The sequence below is a fragment of the Mya arenaria genome, chromosome 13 (assembly GCF_026914265.1).
Source record: "Mya arenaria isolate MELC-2E11 chromosome 13, ASM2691426v1".
NCBI lineage: Eukaryota > Metazoa > Mollusca > Bivalvia > Myida > Myidae > Mya > Mya arenaria.
The window spans coordinates 24501827-24526048 of record NC_069134.1 but is presented as its reverse complement, the minus strand read 5'-3'; the positions used below and the strand labels follow the sequence as shown (position 1 = coordinate 24526048).

Genomic DNA, 24222 nt, shown 5'->3' with positions numbered 1-24222 from the left:
AGCGTAACGACCCGTCAACTTGTGTTGCTAGTCGAACATTGTTAGAACTTAGAGCACAGTTGTTGTAGCACGGAACAAGTCCAAATCTAACATATCTAATTAGTTTACCTTATCTAGTGTTATCCTATCTTTCCTTAACGTATCTTATGTTACCCTATGTAATCTTATCTTATCCTTTGTTATCAAATAGTATCTTATCGAATCAATTTATTGCTTCATACGCACCAAAACCAACAGCCTGCAAGAACAACCGTTGGTGACAGCAGCAACAAGATTATAAACGTCACCACCACCGGACCTTCACTGTTATCACCACCATTCCCTAAACCAACGATACCTCAATGAAACATCGAACGTTGATGATAAGTTGTAACATGTTTGGATAACTGAGAAGCAGGAAGTGGTGGAACGCTGTCATGTTGCTGGTCTCCAAGTTTTGTCAGATTGCATGGTGTATGGTTAAAGTAGCATCGGAATGACAGTAAATAGCTATTAGTATCCAAAAGTGTGTCGTCTACGAAAAGTCAGCAATGACAGACATTTCCATCAGTGCTGTACTGTGTTTAAGATACGAACATTATGACAATATTGCGTCTAGATTGAATGGTTATTTTGTCAAAGGCTGCTTGTTTTAATTTGAAAATATAACTGTGTTCGGTATATTTATCGAAATATTTCAAGCATATTGAAAATGTGGTCAACGTAAAACAAGATTTTAGATTGCATTCGTGTCACTTTGTCTCTGGAATCGTGTCATTATGTCTCTGGATTCGTGTCACTAGGTCTCAGGATTCGTGTCACTAGGTCTCTGGATTCGTGTCACTAGGTCTCTGCATTCGTGTCACTAGTTCTCTAGATTCGTGTCACTAGGTATCTGGATTCGTGTCACTAGGTCTCTGGATTCGTGTCACTAGGTATCTGGATTCGTGTCATTAGTTCTCTAGATTCGTGTCACTATGTCTCTGGATTCGTGTCACTAGGTCTCTGGATTCGTGTCACTAGGTATCTGGATTTGTGTCACTAGGTCTCTAGATTCGTGTCACTAGGTATCTGGATTTGTGTCACTAGGTCTCTGGATTCGTGTCACTAGGTATCTGGATTTGTGTCACTAGGTCTCTAGATTCGTGTCACTAGCGTTCTAAACAAGAATACTCAATACTTTAGACTTTTAACACCGTGTATTTGGCCACATTAAGAGGCGTACCCACCAACAGCATGCCACCAGTATAATGATGGCGACCAGCAACAGGGCGACCACCACTCCCACTATCAAACCCGTGTTGTCGCTGCCCGCATCATTGACAGGTGCTAAAGTTGACAAATTAGTATATTTGCTATGACTATCCTTGTGTTGATTTGTAATATGGTTTTTGATAATGTCCGAAATATTTACTATATTTTTCATTAGAAGTGTCACACGTGAATGTGTTTGGATAGACGCCGTTCAAGTTAAGATTAATTATATTGATCAATTAAAATTTCGCTAAAGACATGAACATTGCAAAGAAATTGACAATAAAACATTTTAATGTAGACTAGTTCAATTCATGGTGGTGTAAAATTAATGTTACCCGTTTTCTTGTCTGGTTTCAATGGACATGCTCCTTTTTCGTCACAATTGTCGCAGCCTACACACTTCTTTGAACAATGAGATCCGTAGTAACCAGAAATACACCCTATCGCGCAAGCTCCAGAAACCTCGTTGCAACCACCACCTTTACAGTAGGTGTTACACTTCTCCGTGCAACTGTTTCCAAATAAACCGTGTTGACACTGGCAGCTGTTTGTCTGGTTAACCCAAACTCTTCCAACAGAGCACGTGCATGTACCTGAACTGAACTGACACATCCTAACCTGACAGTGTATGTCACATGTGGCGTTGCATGTTTCAAGAAAACGCCCAGGCTTGCATTCGCTACATAGAGGCGTTCCATCTGTTAGCGACGTACAAAACATAAAATAACACAGTTGGAGCAGTAGTTATTGAAGGAATACATTTTGAATTTTCCCATTTATTTATATGTGATTTTGGACAACATATTATTAATACCTGAGCAAATGGTATTTCGCGGAAACGAGGTTTACTGAAATTCCACAGATTATCTGAGCGAGGGTTTGGATTATAAGTATTTTCCATGGCCGAGAGTGTAAGATAGGTTCATTCCGACTCGAGCGTAGGGTGTTTTGCGGAAACGAGGTTTACCGAGTTTCCGCAAAACACCCTGCGCGAGAGTCGGGATGAATCTATCTTACACGACCGGCTATGGTTGATGCTTTTTCTCCCAATCCGTTAAACAAAATTAAGTAAAAATGTATTTTTTGCTGGAACTCTTTTGTGCTTAGTGAAAATAATTGCGTATGGCAATCTAGCAATTATTCGATCTACTTATCTGAGGTGGGAGAAAAACCTATCTTACACGGGCGACCATGGTAGATAAATATGGTAAACATCTTGTTTTTTTTTACATACGGCTACTTTTTATATTTGCCAGTAAGCAAGATAAGGATTACTAGCATTTGGATCTATTTATCTGTGATGGAAGAAATTCTAGTAATGTTATTACTCAGAAAAGTATTCGAAATAACTGATCGTCAAGACCACGTATATCAACGAAAGCATCGTGCGACAACTTGTCCAGTCGACAACCATCAAGTTGTCCCATTAAACAAAGATTATTTTTATTTGCAAGCAAACGTACAAAATAACAAAGTCAAACAGATTCAATCTTTGAACAGATGATATTTTGTCGTATGCTAATAGAAGATAACTAACTATACAATCCAAGCTGACTTACCTTTCACATAACATGTATCCTTACAGCCTGGTGGACATGGCATACTGCATGTTCCACCATAGAAACCATCGTTACATCCATGAAGACAAGCGCCCGTTTCCCAGTGACAGATCTCCTCCCCTTGCCGTAAGCAGTTACTACCACATTTGTGCCTACATTTGGCTGAAGGGTTCCACATGCCCGCTTCACATACTAGAAGTGATTTAGATAGTAATTAGTTAATTTCTTAAAAAATAGTAAAATCTTTAAAGAAGATCTGTGTCGCTCATTTGTAAATCGATACATTGTAATTGCCTTATTGTTCTTGTCGGCGTTGTCAGTGGCGGCGCCTTTTTTGCAATTTGGCATAATATTGAGATATAAGACGGGAGATGACGTTCGCTCCGCGGCGCTCTTGGTAAAACATGTGTTGCACATATTTATTTAAAATCAAAAGGATGTGCAAACTAAGGAAACCGCTACAATATCTGAGCCAATAAATAAAGAGTGGCATAAAAATACACAGAAAAGGAAATAAAACAAACGATTTTACCAAAGACGTCAGCGACGTAGGCAATAAGGTAGGGAAGTTTAGCGATCGCTCCAGCAAGGAATCGTGTAACGTTAGCAACAGTCGTGAATTTTTCCGCCCTCACTTTCATATACGCTGTTTTGCCGGACCTTTGTACAAACCATGTTTGAGTTATAAATTTGGTTACACAAATTACATCAGCAAGTATTACATGCGCTATGAATGGAGTTGAATTGTGTGGTAACAGACGTAATGTTAATATTTCTTACGCTCTTTAAGTCTTTGTATCATTTATGCTTTGTGTATTTGTATTTTATCGTTTTATGCATGTTTGCTTCGTTGGAAACCTTATCACCTACCTAAAATGACAGTTGCTGTATTTTAAAGCATGAATAGAAGAATATTAACTTGCATACTCGACAGAACAAGATATAAGAGAGGTCGCGAGAATTTGGTTGTACCTCGAGTAGTGGAAGAAAAAAGGTTCTACCTGTGTCCTAAATTACTCTCGAACCCTAACGTGTACCTGTAGCTACCCGTATATGTAAAAGTCAGGTTGCCTTAAATGTCGTTTGCAAATATCTGTTTGTACTTGTACATAAAGCTACCTTTACAAGTAAAAGTTGCTGTTCGCCTTAATGTCGCCTGTCAAAATATAGTTGTACTTGTATATGTAGTTACCCGTATAAGTAATAGTTGCTGTTCGCATTAATGTCGATTGCGAATATATGTTTTAACTTATACATGATGCTAACAGTACAAGTTACAGTTTGCCTTAAATGTTGCCTGCAAGTATATGTTTTACTTGTACATGTAGCAACAAGTAAAAAAGTTACAGTTTACCTTAAATGTCGTCTGAGAATATCTGATTTTACTTGTACATGTAGCTACCCTTACAAGTAATAGTTGCTGTTCGCCTTTATGTCGTTTGCGAATATCTGTTTGTACGTGTATATGTAGTTACCCGTAGAAGTTATAGTTGCTATTTGCCTCACATGTCGTCTGGGAATATCTGTTTTTACTTGTACATGTTGTTACCCGTACAAGTATAAGTTACAGTTTACCTTAAATGCCGTCTGTCAATATATGTTTGTACCTTGACAAGTAGCTACCCTTACCAGTAATAGTCGCCTTTAGCCTTTGTCGTTTGCGAATATCTGTTTGTACTTGTACATGTAGCTACATGTTGAAGTATATAATAGTTGAAGTTTGCCTTAAAAGTTGACTTGACGACTAACTGACATTCATTCATTTCTCGTGATTTATCTATATCATATATCTGTGTCCATGTTTTAAAAACTCACTTTGCACGATCTTACACACAACTGTTTGACAAGAAGTCCTTCATATTGGCTTGACACTTTAACGTGTACATTGTACATATCTAAATGACGTTGCACCCAGAAAGGTATCTCACACGTACACGTGTATGTTCAAGTCTGACATCAAAACAACTTACTTGTCTAAAGTTACATTTAGGAACGTTCGGGTGAGCATGGATAGCTTGTTTTGGAAGAGAGGCGTCGGGTGGCGTGCAAATTCGATGACCACGCCCCCTAGTAGCTGTTTGTCAAGAGTGTCGTTGTGGTTCTCTGTGCAATCCCAACCATCGTATAGGCAGTCGGCATTATCACATTCTGGGTCACAAATGCCATTCCCAAATTTGCCCGTGCAGACTGTATCGAAGAAAGGGCTGCAGTCTGTCAAATTGTGCACGATGTCGTCATTGCCATCAAACAGCATGTCCTCGCTAGCAAACAAAACATCGCTCCAATGTGTACACAGTGTATTTAGGAATCAAAAATAGCATTTGGCTTACTTTCACGTCCTTTCCATAATTTAACTTGAATAATTAAGAAATATAACACACCACTAAGGGTCATATGACATTATAAGGACCGGCCAGTCAGCGATCGAAGGTGTATATGGACCGAGGCGCTAGCCGAGGTCCATTCACCTTCGGGGGCTGACTGACCGGTCCTTATAATGCCATACGGCCCGAAGTGGTGTGTTATATTTCTTATATTATACCGAACACTTTTCAATATAATTCAATATTTTTAAAGCGATTTAAATGTGTTTTATTGAACAAATATAATAATATTTACTGGGAAAAAGTTTTCGCCGTTGTGAAAATAGCAAGCCGCACTTACCAATTGTATGACGTCAGCGGTCCATCTTATATTTTTGGCCGGTCCGGACCGGCCAAAAATGTAATATGGACCGCTGACGTCATAAAAATAGATTTTCATCAAAATACAGTGATATACGGACCGATCGAGTTTATATATACAAAGAAGGGATACATTTATGTGAGGTATAATATTACTAGTTAAGGGCCTTCCAAAGTGCAAAAGTGGGTGGGGAAGGTGAAACATTTAAACGTTTCAAAAGCTCATGGTTTTGAGAAACGAACTTTTTTGGGGAGTCAGACATACACTATTGGTGCATGTTTTGGGGTAGAAAGGAGTTAAACAAATTTTAGAAAACAAGATTTTATCAGATTTTGGATCAAAAAGCATTCCCATTCTTTCGGAAAAGTCCGTCGACATTATTACTGTGTTTTTGTGTCAAAATACCCCAGACTGTCTAATCAACAATGTCTTGAGAGTTCTTAAAGATATCTTTGCAAATAAGTAAGTTATTAAAATCTATATATTTTTTTAAATAACTACAATCACCACAAAGCCTAAAGACATCGTTGATAGGGTAATTCTGATAACTTTGACTCATAAACATATTCATTGTGTATTAAGTCATTCCAAGAAAACGTAAATGCTTCTTGATTGGAAATCTGATAAAAATTTCTTTCGTTAAATTTGCCCAACTCCTAATTACAGCTTCACATGTTGCATCGGATATATGAATTATGTTTGCTAAATATTGAACCTCAAAACTAAATAAAAACTGATTTTTAAAAAAAAATAATGAAATTTTGGTCCTTTAAACGACGTTTGCATTAAGACCGGTCCTTAATTGGAACACAGTAATGAACAGATAAACAGGAACAAAACAAAAAACAGTCAAGATGTGAACTCAACAACTACCTTGAGCATTTTGTTTCTATGTATCCATCCGCAAACCTCATTTCGCAGTCGTCTGTTGTGTTTGTATCTGGGAAGGGCTTAGTGGTGAAATTGCAGTTGGAAGTCCCATTGCATACTTCAACATTACAGAATGGCTTAAAAAGACAAAACACTTTACATGTACGCATATACACGAGTGGTGCATTCCCCTTTGATTTCTGCACTTCTAGCATAATAAAACATGGTTAAATAAAATCATCCGTATGCTTTTTGTAATTAAATTTATGTTTAAATGACCTTCATAATTGTTAAACTTTATTATTTTCATTGTATATATAATATTTTGCTTATTGACTGTCTTATGTTTAATGATGTTATTTTTTCGTCCATACTTTATACAAAAAGTGATCGGCTTCTATACATGTATATATAAGGTTACCTTACAGACGCCTTCGTCAGTGCAATTCTGTCTATACTTTGTACAGAAAGTGGTCTGATTCTATACAAGTATACATAAGGTTACCTTACAGACGCCTTCGTCAGTGCTATTCTGTCCATACTTTGTAAAGAAAGTGGTCTGATTCTAATTCTATACATGTATACATAAGGTTACCTTACAGACGCCTTCGTCAGTGCAATTCTGTCTATACTTTGTACAGAAAGTGGTCTGATTCTATACATGTATTTATAAGGTTACCTTACAGACGCCTTCGTCAGTGCAATTCTGTCCATACGTTATGCAGAAAGTGGTCTGATTCTATACATGTATTTATAAGGTTACCTTACAGACGCCTTCGTCAGTGCAATTCTGTCCATACTTTATGCAGAAAGTGGTCTGATTCTATACATGTATACATAAGGTTACCTTACAGACGCCTTCGTCAGTGCTATTCTGTCCATACTTTGTACAGAAAGTGGTCTGATTCTATACATGTATACATAAGGTTACCTTACAGACGCCTTCGTCAGTGCTATTCTGTCCATACTTTGTACAGAAAGTGGTCTGATTCTATACATGTATATATAAGGTTACCTTACAGACGCCTTCGTCAGTGCAACTCTGTCCATACTTTGTACAGAAAGTGGTCTGATTCTATACATGTATATATAAGGTAACCTTACAGACGCCTTCGTCAGTGCAACTCTGTCCATACTTTGTACAGAAAGTGGTCTGATTCTATACATGTATATATAAGGTTACCTTACAGACGCCTTCGTCAGTGCAATTCTGTCCATACTTTGTACAGAAAGTGGTCTGATTCTATACATGTATATATAAGGTTACCTTACAGACGCCTTCGTCAGTGCAACTCTGTCCATACTTTGTACAGAAAGTGGTCTGATTCTATACATGTATATATAAGGTTACTTTATAGACGCCTTCGTCAGTGCAACTCTGTCCATACTTTGTACAGAAAGTGGTCTGATTCTATACACGTATACATAAGGTTACCTTACAGACGCCTTCGTCAGTGCAATTCTGTCCATACTTTGTACAGAAAGTGGTCTGATTCTATACAAGTATACATAAGGTTACCTTACAGACGCCTTCGTCAGTGCTATTCTGTCCATACTTTGAACAGAAAGTGGTCTGATTCTATACATGTATATATAAGGTTACCTTACAGACGCCTTCGTCAGTGCAACTATGTCCATACTTCGTACAGAAAGTGGTCTGATTCTATACAAGTATACATAAGGTTACCTTACAGACGCCTTCGTCAGTGCTATTCTGTCCATACTTTGTACAGAAAGTGGTCTGATTCTATACATGTATATATAAGGTTACCTTACAGACGCCTTCGTCAGTGCAATTCTGTCCATACGTTATGCAGAAAGTGGTCTGATTCTATACATGTATATATAAGGTTACCTTACAGACGCCTTCGTCAAAGCTATTCTGTCCATACGTTATGCAGAAAGTGGTCTGATTCTATACATGTATATATAAGGTTACCTTACAGACGCCTTCGTCAGTGCAATTCTGTCTATACTTTGTACAGAAAGTGGTCTGATTCTATACAAGTATACATAAGGTTACCTTACAGACGCCTTCGTCAGTGCAATTCTGTCTATACTTTGTACAGAAAGTGGTCTGATTCTATACATGTATTTATAAGGTTACCTTACAGACGCCTTCGTCAGTGCAATTCTGTCTATACTTTGTACAGAAAGTGGTCTGATTCTATACATGTATATATAAGGTTACCTTACAGACGCCTTCGTCAGTGCAATTCTGTCTATACTTTGTACAGAAAGTGGTCTGATTCTAATTCTATACATGTATATATAAGGTTACCTTACAGACGCCTTCGTCAGTGCAATTCTGTCCATACTTTGTACAGAAAGTGGTCTGATTCTATACATATATATAGAAGGTTACCTTACAGACGCCTTCGTCAGTGCAATTCTGTCCATACTTTGTACAGAAAGTGGTCTGATTCTATACATATATATAGAAGGTTACCTTACAGACGCCTTCGTCAGTGCAACTCTGTCCATACTTTGTACAGAAAGTGGTCTGATTCTATACATATATATAGAAGGTTACCTTACAGACGCCTTCGTCAGTGCAATACTGTCCATACTTTGTACAGAAAGTGGTCTGATTCTATACATATATATAGAAGGTTACCTTACAGACGCCTTCGTCAGTGCAACTCTGTCCATACTTTGTACAGAAAGTGGTCTGATTCTATACATGTATATATAAGGTTACCTTACAGACGCCTTCGTCAGTGCTATTCTGTCCATACGTTATGCAGAAAGTGGTCTGATTCTATACATGTATATATAAGGTTACATTACAGATGCCTTCGTCAGTGCTATTCTGTCCATACTTTATGCAGAAAGTGGTCTGATTCTATACATGTATACATAAGGTTACATTACAGACGCCTTCGTCAGTGCAATTCTGTCCATACTTTATGCAGAAAGTGGTCTGATTCTATACATGTATTTATAAGGTTACCATACAGACGCCTTCGTCAGTGCAATTCTGTCCTTACTTTATGCAGAAAGTGGTCTGATTCTATACATGTATATATAAGGTTACCTTACAGACGCCTTCGTCAGTGCAACTCTTTCCATACTTTGTACAGAAAGTGGTCTGATTCTATACATGTATATATAAGGTTACCTTACAGACGCCTTCGTCAGTGCAATTCTGTCCATACTTTATGCAGAAAGTGGTCTGATTCTATACATGTATATATAAGGTTACCTTACAGATGCCTTCGTCAGTGCTATTCTGTCCATACGTTATGCAGAAAGTGGTCTGATTCTATACATGTATATATAAGGTTACCTTACAGACGCCTTCGTCAGTGCAATTCTGTCCATACTTTATGCAGAAAGTGGTCTGATTCTATACATGTATATATAAGGTTACCTTACAGACGCCTTCGTCAGTGCAACTCTGTCCATACTTTGTACAGAAAGTGGTCTGATTCTATACATGTATATATAAGGTTACCTTACAGACGCCTTCGTCAGTGCAACTCTGTCCATACTTTGTACAGAAAGTGGTCTGATTCTATACATGTATATATAAGGTTACCTTACAGACGCCTTCGTCAGTGCTATTCTGTCCATACTTTGTACAGAAAGTGGTCTGATTCTATACAAGTATTTATAAGGTTACCTTACAGTAGCCTTCGTCAGCGCAATTCTGTCCATACTTCGTGCAGAAAGTGGTCGGATTCTCGCGATCGCCACAACCATCTTTTGGTTTGGTATGACCAGGGGCACATATTAAATCACGTCCATCTGCAAAATCAGCGGCATGTTCATACTTCATATTTTGTTTATTTCATATTAAGAAAGGAGCCGTGTGAATGGGTTCAGCCAGCGTCTGCCTTTGTGTTTTTCTTAATACATATGCTAATCTTAATGCAACATTTGCTTGTCAAATATAAAAAAAACAATATTGTATTGCATTTTAACAATACTAAAACTTTAGGAGGAAAACCAAAGTACGATTCTAATTAGTAAACCCTTGAGTACATACCTACACGATGAAATATGAACATACCTATTCTGTCAATGCACGTTATGAAAGCATCTGTTGAGATAGGAGGCCTGTATGTACAGTCATCGGCTTCATTAAGTCGACAATTCTTGGTTTGGTCCCCCGTCATACATTGACACTTATAGGAACTGTGAGTGGTATTTTGACTTATTTCACATGTACCGTTGTTTTCGCAAGGGTTGCTTGAGCAATGATCGAACACATCGCATTGGTCGCCTGGAAACAATATTAATATTTTATCATCATCATCATCATCATCATCATCATCATCATCATCATCATCATCATCATCATCATGCTTATTATTATTATTATTATTATTATTATTATTATTATTATTATTATTATTATTCTTATTATTATTACCATCACCACTATTAATGTACTTACTGTTATTACCATCACCACTATTAATATACTGACTATCATTACCATCACCAGAAGTATTTTACTTTCTATTATTACCATTACCACTGTAATTATACATACTATTATTATCATGACCACTTTTATTATCATTACTATCATTACCATTACCACTATTATGAGCATAACTATCACTACCATTTCCACTATTACTATCATTATCATCACCACTTTTATTATCATTACTATTATAACCATCACCATTATTATTATCATTACTATCATAACCATTAACACTATTATTATCATTACTATCATTACCATTACCACTATTACTATCATTACTATTATTACCATCACGACCATTATGACCATTACTATCATTACCATCACCACTATTATTATCATTACTATCATAACCATTACCACTATTATTATCATTACTATCATAACTATTACCACTATTATTATCATTACTATCATTACCATTACCATTACCACTATTATTATCATTACTATTATTACCATTGCCACTATTATTATCATTACTATCATAACCATTACCATTATTATTATTATCATTACTATCATTACCATTACCACTATTATTATCATTACTATTATTACCATTACCACTATTATTATCATTACTATTATTACCATTACCATTACCACTATTATTATCATTACTATTATTACCATTGCCACTATTATTATCATTACTATTATTACCATTGCTACTATTATTATCATTACTATCATAACCATTACCACTTTTATAATCATTACTATCATAACCATCACCACTTTTACTATTATAACCATTACCATTACCACTATTATTATCATTACTATCATTACCATTACCATTACCACTATTATTATCATTACTATTATTACCATTGCCACTATTAATATCATTACTATCATAACCATTACCATTATTATTATCATTACAATAACTATCATTACCATTACCACTATTATTATCATTACTATTATTACCATTGCCACTATTATTATCATTACTATCATTACCATTGCCACTATTATTATCATTACTATCATTACCATTACCACTATTATTATCATTACTATCATAACCATTGTCATTATTATTATCATTACAATAACTATCATTACCATTGCCACTATTATTATCATTACTATCATTACCATTGCCACTATTATCATCATTACTATCATTACCATTGCCACTATTATTATCATTACTACCATTACCATTGCCACTATTATTATCATTACTATCATTACCATTGTCACTATTATTATTATTATCATTACTATCATTACCATCACCACTATCATTATCATTACTATAATTTCTATTACCACTATTATTATCATTACTATCTTTACCAGTATCATCATTATCATAACTTTTGTTACCATTACTGCTATTATTTTACTTAATGTAATTACCATCACCACTGTTATTGTACTTACTATAATTACCATCACCACTGTACTGTGTTACTGTTTGACATTTATGGTTGTCCGGTTAGCGCTGTGGTTAGCGCACTCGCTTCTCACCTAGGCGACCCAGAGTTCGATTCCCGGCCGCGGCGCAAGTGAGTTTGGTTTGTGGTCACCAAGCCGGACAATTGGGTTTTCTACGGGTACTCCGGTTCCACCCACAGCACAAGACCACGCTTTCGCTCATTACAGTTACGAATATTATTATTATTTCTTTTATTATTATCATCACCACTATTATTATCATAACTATCATTACCATTACGAATATTATCATCATTTCTATTATTATTATCATTACCACTATTATTATCATAACTATCATTACCATTACGAAAATTATTATCATTTCTATTATTATTATCATCACCACTATTATTATCATCCCTTTAACTTTAAGTAAAATTACGATAATTATCTTCATTGTTTATATAAGCAATATTTCACAATGTATTGAACAGTGATACAGGCTTCTGCTAGCTTAAATCAACGCTAAAATTAAATGGGTGCTTGAAATGAAACCAATATCAACTGAATTTTTGTTGATGTTTTGCGGGGAGAAGGTTTGCCTCAGCGATTCCACCTCATATCCTGTGCAATTTATATTAAATCATCATCCGAAAGGGATATTTAACTTCACTTTTAAACGAGGTGTAAAGCTAAAGGGAATAGTTCTGCTCCCAAAAAGAGGCAATGCAACAACGATGAATGTCATCTACAGAGTTACACAATCGGGCAAAGGGAAGCGAGAAGGGTCATTGCATCCATTCAGGTATATGCCAACTCTCTGTTGCGGTAAAGAGGCTATATAATATTGATTTAAAGTTCACTTCATTTAGGCTGCGTTAAACCTATATCCATTCAACGATTCAAACCTTGAAACACTGAGTGCATTAACAAACAGTAGATAAACTCGGCAGCTATCAAGTGCACTCCCTAACAAGTTAAACTACTGTAAAAATAAAATGTGTGCTGCTTTTATGAACATAACGATTATTGTTTTACAATCCAAACTCTAGTTGTCTACTGTCACTGAAAAGCGGTGAATAGTTTATAATGATTTCAAAATTTATCTTTGAATACTATAATTGCCACTTAAAGTAAATCCAAAAACATCTACCTATCCAAATACACCTACCTATCCAAGAGTCGTTACAATTACACTTGTAGACGGCTTTTCCATCTTTTACCTCTACGGTGCAGTTGTTCGTGTTGTTAATGTTACAGTAACTAGAAGGACACGTGAGGGAAATGTTGCATTGAGGTCCTGTTGGAATATAAAAGCATCATTCTTTCTAGCAAGTATACGTATACAAATGGTAGTAGCAGTCTCCAGTGTAGTATGATTGTAATACCAGGGGGTTCTCTCAAAAAAGTTTAATGTTTAAAAACAATCGAGATAAACCTCTCATATTACATCAATTCTACAGAGACCTGTACATCTCGTTTGGTCCATTTGAAATGATAAATATAAATTTGTTTCTAATTTTAATTTCACGCCCGAAATCATTGCATTCTAAATTAGATATCAATGTATAAAATACTGTCGTAGGAAATGGTAATATGTAAAATAATAACTACTTTCTATTGAGTTTGATTTCTTGTGGGATAAAAGAAGTATTAAAATAATAAACACAAACAAATAAAGTTACAGTTTATATTGTATATGTACAAGTATCATGCATTATGTATTCCTACCTCCAAATTCTCCCGTACAGACACACGAACCGTTGCTGCATGTTCCGTTGTTCTGACAATTGGTGTCGTCTGCAATATGCGTTATTTTATATACCCATCGTCTCGAGTGATATTAACACGTCACATATGACAAAAATATCTTGCTAAATAGTACGTCACTACCAAGAGGATGCCCTGTATGAGTTTCCAACACAACAGTTGCCAACAGTTGCAAACATTAGCAACACAGTACATACAAAACGTGCGCTTTATTCAAACTGCCAGTTGGTTTTGGTGTGCGTTAACAATAGTGAGTAAAATAATTCAATTTAAATATCGTTTGAAAATATCTTTACCTACATAAAGTCTGTGAATTAGTCCTTTACTTTGTTCCATGTGATACCTTGTATGTAAGCAAAAGACGAACACAAAAACTGAAGACAGACATGAAGTAACTAGTATACGGAAAAACATATCACTAAATATACTTAACGGTCGACTGCAAATAATGAGGTCGGACGGATCAGCGTAAACAAACATTTTACGCCTAACAATAAAACTATTAAAAAACTACTACAGCTGTACAAGACAACACACATCAAACAAGAGATACACAATGCTACAAGACAACACACATCATACAAGAGATACCTAACGCTACCAGACAACACACGACACTAGAGATACATAACGCTACAAGACAACACACTACATACAGGAGATTCATAACGCTACAAGATAATACATACCAAATAAGAGACACATAACGCTACAAGACAACACACATCATACAAGAGATACACAACGCTACAAGACAACACACACCATACAAGAGATACAAAATCCTACAGGACAACACACACCATACAAGAGATACATAACGCTTGAAGACAACGCACATCAAACAAGAGATACATAATGCTACAGGACAACACACACTATACAAGAGATACATAATGCTACAGGACAACACACACTATACAAGAGATACAAAATCCTACAGGACAACACACACCATACAAGAGATACAAAATCCTACAGGACAACACACACCATACAAGAGATACAAATCCTACAGGACAACACACACCATACAAGAGATACATAACGCTTGAAGACAACGCGCATCATACAAGAGATACATAACGCTACAAGACAACACACACTATACAAGAGATACATAACGCTTGAAGACAACGCACATCAAACAAGAGATACATAACGCTTGAAGACAACGCACATCAAACAAGAGATACACAACGCTACAGGACAACACACACCATACAAGAGATACATAACGCTACAAGACAACACACACCATACAAGAGATACATAACGCTACAAGACAACGCACATCAAACAAGAGATACATAACGCTTTAAGACAACGCACATCAAACAAGAGATACACAACGCTACAGGACAACACACACCATACAAGAGATACATAAGGCTTGAAGACAACGCACATCAAACAAGAGATACACAACGCTACAAGACAACACACACCATACAAGAGATACAAAATCCTACAGGACAACACACACCATACAAGAGATACATAACGCTTGAAGACAACGCACATCAAACAAGAGATACACAACGCTACAGGACAACACACACCATACAAGAGATACATAACGCTTGAAGACAACGCACATCAAACAAGAGATACACAATGCTACAGGACAACACACACCATACAAGAGATACATAACGCTTGAAGACAACGCACATCAAACAAGAGATACATAACGCTACAGGACAACACACACCATACAAGAGATACATAACGTTTAAAGACAACGCACATCAAACAAGAGATACATAACGCTACAGGACAACACACACTATACAAGAGATACACAATGCTACAAGACAACACACACCATACAAGAGATACATAACGCTACAAGACAACACACACCATACAAGTGATACATAACGCTACAAGACAACACATACCATACAAGAGATACATAAAGCTACAGGACAACACACACCATACAAGAGACACATAACTCTACAAGACAACACACACCATACAAGATATACATAACTCTACAAGACAACATACACCATACAAGAGATACATAACGCTTGAAGACAACGCACATCAAACAAGAGATACACAATCCTACAGGACAACACACACCATACAAGAGATACATAACGCTTGAAGACAACGCACATCAAACAAGAGATACACAATGCTACAGGACAACACACACCATACAAGAGATAAATAACGCTACAAGACAACACATATCAAACAAGAGATACATAACCCTACCAGAAAACACACATCAAACAAGAGACACATAACGATACAAGAAAACAAACACGACACTAGAGATACATAACGCTACAAGACAACACACTACATACAAGAGATACATAACGCTACAAGACAACACACATCATACAAGAGATACATAACGCTACAAGACAACACACTACATACAAGAGATACATAACGATACAAGACAACACATACCAAATAAGAGATACAGAACGCTACAAGACATCACACATCATACAAGAGATACATAACGCTACAAGACAACAAACACCAACCAAAAGACACATAACGTTACCAGAAAACACACACCATACAAGAGATACACAATGCTTCAGGACAACACACACCAAAAAATAGACACATAACGCTACAAGACAACACACACCAACCAACAGACACATAACGCTACAGGACAACACACACCATACAAGAGATACATAACGCTACAAGACAACACACATCAAACAAGAGATACATAACGCTACAAGACAACACGCACCATACAAGAGATACATAACGCTACAAGACAACACACACCAACCAACAGACACATAACGCTACAGGACAACACACATTATACTAGAGATACATAACGCTACAAGACAACACATACCATACAAGAGATACATAACACTCAAAATAACACACTACATACAAGAGATTCATAACGCTACAAGACAACACACACCATACAAGAGATACATAACGCATCAAGACAACACACACCAAACAAGAGATACATAACGCTACAAGACAACACACACCAAACCAGAGATACATAACGCTACAAGACAACACACATCAAACGAGAGATACATAACGCTACAAGACAACACGCACCATACAAGAGATACATAACGCTACAAGACAACACACACCAAACCAGAGATACATAACGCTACAAGACAACACACATCAAACGAGAGATACATAACGCTACAAGACAACACGCACCATACAAGAGATACATAACGCTACAAGACAACACACACCAAACAAGAGATACATAACGCTACAAGACAACACACATCAAACAAGAGATACATAACGCTACAAGACAACACGCACCATACAAGAGATACATAACGCTACAAGACAACACACACCAACCAACAGACACATAACGCTACAGGACAACACACATTATACTAGAGATACATAACGCTACAAGACAACACATACCATACAAGAGATACATAACACTCAAAATAACACACTACATACAAGAGATTCATAACGCTACAAGACAACACACACCATACAAGAGATACATAACGCATCAAGACAACACACACCAAACAAGAGATACATAACGCTACAAGACAACACACACCAAACCAGAGATACATAACGCTACACGACAACACACACCAAACGAGAGATACATAACGCTACAAGACAACACACACCAAACAAGAAAGACATAACGCTACAAGATAACACACACCGTACTAGAGATATACAACGCTACAAGACGACAAACACCATACAAAAGATACCTAACGCTACAAGACAACACACACCATACTAGAGATATATAAAGCTACAAGACAACACACACCAAACAAGAGATACATAACGCTACAAGACAACATACACCATACAAGAGATACATAACGCTACAAGACAACACACACCATACAAGAGATACATAACGCTACAAGATAACACACATCATACAAGAGATAAATAACGCTACAAGACAACACACACCAAACAAGAGATACATAACGCAAAAAGACAACACATACCATATAAGAGATACATAGCGCAACAGGACAACACACATCATACAAGAGACACATAACGCTACAAGACAACACACACAAAACAAGAGACACACAACGCTACCAGAAAACACACATCATACAAGAGATACATAACGCTACCAGACAACACACATCATACAAGAGATACATAACGCTACCAGATAACACACATCATACAAGAGATACATAACGATACAAGACAACACACATCAAACAAGAGAAACATAACGCTACAAGACAACACACATCAAACAAGAGACACATAACGCTACCAAAAACACACACCATACAAAAGATACATAACGCTACAAGACAACACACACCAAACCAGAGACAAATAACGCTAAAAGACATCACACACCATACAAGAGATACATAACGCTACCAGGAAAAACACACCAAACAATTGATACATAACGCTACAAGACAACACACACCATACAAGAGATACATAACGCTACCAGAAATCAAACATTAAACAAGAGATTCATAACGCTACAAAACAACACACACCAACCAAGAGATACATATTGCTACCAGAAATCACAAATAAAACAAAAGATACATAACGCTATCAGAAAACAAACACCAAAAAAGAGATACATAACGCTACAAGACAACACACATCAAACATATCATACATAACGCTACAAGACAACACACACCATACAAGTGATATATAACGCTACAAGACAACACACATCAAACAAAAGACACTTAAGGCTACAAGACAACACACACCAAACAAGAGATACAAAACGATACAAGACAACACACATCAAACAAGAGATACATAACGCTACAAGACAACACACACCATACAAGAGATAAATAATGCTACCAGAAAACACACACCAAACAGGATATACATAACGCTACAAGAAAACACGCACCAACCAAGAGATACATAACGCTACCAGAAAACACACATCAAACAAGAGATACAAAACGCTACCAGATAACACACACCAAACAAGAGATATATGACGCTACAAGACAACACACATCAAACAAGTGATACATAATGCTACAAGACAACACACACCATACAAGTAATAAATAACGCTACAAGAAAACACACATAAAACAAGAGACACTTAACGCTACAAGACAACACGCATCAAACAAGAGATGCATAACGATACAAGACAACACACATCAAACAAGAGATACATAACGCTACAAGACAACACACATCAAACAAGAGATACATAACGCTACAAGACAACACACAGCAAATAAGAGATACATAACGCTACAAGACAACACACATCAAACGAAAGATACATAACGCTACAAGACAACACACACCATACAAGAGATACATAACGCTACCAGAAATCAAACATTAAACAAGAGATTCATAACGCTACAAAACAACACACACCAACCAAGAGATACATATTGCTACCAGAAATCACAAATAAAACAAAAGATACATAACGCTATCAGAAAACAAACACCAAAAAAGAGATACATAACGCTACAAGACAACACACATCAAACATATCATACATAACGCTACAAGACAACACACACCATACAAGTGATATATAACGCTACAAGACAACACACATCAAACAAAAGACACTTAAGGCTACAAGACAACACACACCAAACAAGAGATACAAAACGATACAAGACAACACACATCAAACAAGAGATACATAACGCTACAAGACAACACACACCATACAAGAGATAAATAATGCTACCAGAAAACACACACCAAACAGGATATACATAACGCTACAAGAAAACACGCACCAACCAAGAGATACATAACGCTACCAGAAAACACACATCAAACAAGAGATACAAAACGCTACCAGATAACACACACCAAACAAGAGATATATGACGCTACAAGACAACACACATCAAACAAGTGATACATAATGCTACAAGACAACACACACCATACAAGTAATAAATAACGCTACAAGAAAACACACATAAAACAAGAGACACTTAACGCTACAAGACAACACTCATCAAACAAGAGATGCATAACGATACAAGACAACACACATCAAACAAGAGATACATAACGCTACAAGACAACACACATCAAACAAGAGATACATAACGCTACAAGACAACACACAGCAAATAAGAGATACATAACGCTACAAGACAACACACATCAAACGAAAGATACATAACGCTACAAGACAACACGCACCATACCAGAGATACATAACTCTACAAGACAACACACATCACACAACTATGAAAGTAAAGCGTTGGTTAATATAGGGGCTAACTGTCTTTGCACAGTCAGTGAAAAACTCAGGTAGAATTAAACACTTACCTGTGCAAGTGGAATCATTTGCCGAACCTCCTAACAACACTGGTGGAATAGTATTTGTCGGAGAATCATCAACATCTGCATATGAAAAATAAGTTCTAGTACATGTGTATTTGATTTTATTATAATAATTCAGCGATTACTAAAAATATGCATAAGAAATATCAACTATAGTAAATTTATAATTATACTAAGGCCCGTGTTATGAAAATCTGCGTGACCAGGTCACAGGTGGAAATGACTATACAAAAAAGACAGAAACAAAAAAACTCGCTTTAATTTAAAAAAAAGTGTGTTGAAAACCGTGAGTTCACGCGTTATCTTGCAGATTGCGTCACCCATTTAAAATAATGAACTCGCACTGCTGGAACATTAAAAATGATTACCTGTAACGTCTTTAGTTTCGTCGGTGGTATAAATATTGTCGGATGGATTAGTTTGGGCTTCTGTTGTTTGCACGGTGCTGCCCCAAGCAACTAAAAGCACAATAAAAGTTAAAAATGAGTTTTATATATAAAGTTAAACACATTTCGTTTGTACTATAGTATAAGAACGAATATTGTGAAAGTATCATTTATCTATGTTTGAGGAAGTAAATGCATCCTTTCAAATTTACCACTTGGTAAATAATAAATGTCTGAACGAATATATATGTTAATATGGATCTGAAGTATGGGTATGTGAAATGTTTTAAATTGTCATTTACATATACAGTAAAGCTGCGATAATTCGGTGAAGCCAGGGCCCGGCCTAAAACTTCTGGTTATTCGATGTTAAGAGTATATTTAATATAAAAATACTTAAGGTCAGGACTTAGCCACGATATCGACCAATCCGCAGGTAATGATTTATTGTCTGTTCGAGTTATCGCAGTTTTACTGTATTAAAAAAATGTTTAAAATACGTTTGTAAATTAAATGATCATTTCTTTTAAGAACTTTCTTTGTCTATATTAGCATATAACTAAATTATTATATGTTTGAAAACATTTGATGCAAAAACATGTTTAAGTAATGCATCATATAGTAGAAAGCAACCATTTGAAGATTTCTAGTTAAACATGTTAACTTCGATTATTATTATTATTTTAAATTTAAAATTATATTCGTATTCAAAGATATTTATGTTTATTTTAGCTTTTTATGTTAAGACCTAAAATATGCACGTTTAGATTGTCTAAATGGTGTTCAAAATAAGTAACTAATATAATGTTTTTTATCATTTTATTTTGTTTTGTTTTTGAGTGTATCATCATCACGATCACCATCGTCATCATTCAACCTCCAATTGATTGTATCATTCAAATCCGGAAACTAATTATTAGCGTTCCGGAAGACGGTGTGCAATTGTCGCCCAAGATAACAGTCCGGTCATGAAAGCACTTGAACCTTGCCGGTGGATCTTTGTCTAACTAGTTATTTTTCTCTTTACGTTAAACGTTTCAAGTGGCAGAAAGTCTGCTTCTTATACTCCTCCAGGATGTCGACCACACAATGGGATCATGTGCACATATGGCCGTTTCATGGCATGAATCATTTATCACAACCAAGCTACATATATTTCTGGAAAATGCGATGCAAAAAAAGTATATAAAGAAAAAAAAACGTTCGTGTTTACTTCTTTTACCCAATGTTTTTAATTATTGCGCTCTTCAATGTTTGCAAATAACTATGTGCCCTCCGACAATTGGGAGGGTGTAACCGGGAATGATTCACCTTTTTGTTTAACGTTGTCTTTAAACTTTGCACAACCTACTTATTACAAAAGAAATGTTTGCATTATATTCTGTTATATAGAGGAAATGATCATAATTGGTGCCAGTTTTTTTTAGCTACGACAGGTCAGTTATGCCAAAACTAGAATATTTAATTATTGTCCGCCTACGACCGACCATAAAAAATCAGCCCGACCAAAATCATTTTATTTTATTACTTAAAGTGTGACTAACTATTGTCTCCAAATCCAGCGGAATGTGGTCGCAAATCACCGCGGAATGTGGTCGTCTGACACAGTATTTAAACATGACCTCACATATACACCCTCACGTATACATTCCTTCTCGATTCCAGGAAATAATATAAGAAAAAAACAACAACATATCGGCCGTCCGACCCACGCTCAATCAACATTGGTCGTGGTAGGGGAAACGAAGGATAATTTTAGTGCATTATGGCCTTACCAAGACACCTCGTGCTATTCCCCCCCCCCCCCCCTTTAAAACTTAGACATCTTGAATGAGATAGAAGTTAAACCTTTTAATATTGTTTTGCAGATATTCGTTTCAAGGAAATTTGAGAAGTATTAAAAAAACATGCTGTCTTACCATTATTCAAATATAAAAGGCTTAAGATGCCAATCAAAACTATTTGCATGGCGTTGAAATCCATGTTGTTGCGCAGATTCAAACACGTTCACATGATCTCATCTCCCATGTATACAATGACTTTCAAATGAAGTTTCAAAAACAGGAAAATAAACTTGAACAGACACTATCATCAACAATTAAGAATCCGCTCATTGTCTTAAGTGGCCAATGAAATTCAGTCAGATTTCAGATTCAGGATACATTTTACACATGCAGTAATTTGAACACAAACGTCTTCCTCATTACATGTTTATTAATTCAATTATACATACAATATATACAACGTAAACACAATTGGTTGGATGTGAGACACGCAAAATATAGCAGGACCAATATTAATTTTCAGTCTTTTCTGGGAGTAGGATTAATGTATTGGTCCCAGGTATTTTCTGGGAGTAGGATTAATGTATTGGTCCCAGGTATTTTCTGGGAGTAGAATTATTATATTGGTCCCAGGTATTTTCTGGGAGTAGGATTAGGTATTTTCTGGGAGTAGGATTAATGTATTGGTCCCAGGTATTTTTAAGGAATAGGATTAATGTATTGGTCCCAGGTATTTTCTGGGAGTAGGATTATTATATTGGTCCCAGGTATTTTACACATTAATTTTGTATTAGGCCAGTAAGGAACCACACGAGAGAAATAGTAGAATATTGATATTTTAATAACTCTAACAACTTTTCTTAACAATAATGGCAAAATTCAAAACAATGGAAGAATTCTCTTGCAATGTGTATATAAGGGAAGTAACAATTGTTTACTTCTAATTATGGCCTACGACATAGGGGAGATAATTATGTACTGGCGTTAAATATTGTTTAAATTAACATTGAGGATGGACTAACAAACGTTAAGCAAACTACATTGTATTTATGTCCTAGTTGTCACGAACAGAGACATATTATATGACAAACATGTACATTTTAAACAACTACAATATGTGAAGAAGGATATATGCAATAGAGTTAAACACTAAACGTTAACCTTAACAAAGTGAAATTAATAACGAAACAAAATTAACAATGTAAATCGCAGTTTGTTTCCTTTTAAAATAATATTATCTCTCTTTACTATAGAGTGTATAGTAAATATTGATACGTAATTGTTGCCAATTGAATAAAAAATGAATTGAATATTGAATATATTGTATAAAACATGAATACATTTCAGTCGTTTTACACTCTCAACCTCCTGACTTTGCCCTGTGTCGAACCCGAGGGTTCATGTGACTGCCCGTGCGCCTACCAACGCTCGTTTAATACGAGTTCGGCTACATTTTGGCGCTGCGAATAGGGCGAAGGTCAAGGGTTGCTGGGAAAGTGAAAGACTATTCCAGTTCATTCTTGGGTAAGGACATTATTATGCTTTGGGTTTAGGGAAAAAGTGACATTCATTTTACTACATAAGGTATTAATTCCATATAGAGATTAACTCACGTTACGCGTATTGAAAAAAGGGTTCTTATTGAGCCTTATATAGAATTCGTAAAATATAATTGTGCGAATATTCCACTATTCTGAGGTTGGTCATGTATAATCACATAAACATTTCGTTTGAGCCCGGCTTCCTCAGTA

General features: G+C 36.1%; 1 protein-coding gene across 3 annotated transcripts in view; it reads right to left on the bottom strand.

Moving 5' to 3' along the window:
- The window catches only part of LOC128214310 (neurogenic locus notch homolog protein 1-like), a 31046-nt gene extending 8294 nt beyond the window's left edge, over positions 1–22752 (bottom strand). The window contains exons 1-13 of one of the 3 annotated variants that reach the window (XM_052920706.1): positions 22607–22752; positions 20670–20759; positions 20287–20361; positions 13924–13992; positions 13364–13492; positions 10366–10578; positions 9976–10100; positions 6354–6487; positions 4766–5056; positions 3328–3455; positions 2796–2987; positions 1572–1934; positions 1209–1308 (exon numbers count right to left, since the gene is read on the bottom strand). In XM_052920706.1, coding sequence (XP_052776666.1) covers positions 1209–1308; positions 1572–1934; positions 2796–2987; positions 3328–3455; positions 4766–5056; positions 6354–6487; positions 9976–10100; positions 10366–10578; positions 13364–13492; positions 13924–13992; positions 20287–20361; positions 20670–20759; positions 22607–22670 — 1973 coding nt within the window. In that variant the 5' untranslated portion in view covers positions 22671–22752. Of the gene's footprint in view, positions 1–225; positions 323–1208; positions 1309–1571; positions 1935–2795; positions 2988–3327; positions 3456–4765; positions 5057–6353; positions 6488–9975; positions 10101–10365; positions 10579–13363; positions 13493–13923; positions 13993–20286; positions 20362–20669; positions 20760–22606 lie in introns of all 3 variants that reach the window. The other 2 variants (XM_052920707.1, XM_052920705.1) reach the window with 2 other exon arrangements.
- Between the last annotated feature and the right edge of the window lie 1470 nt (positions 22753–24222).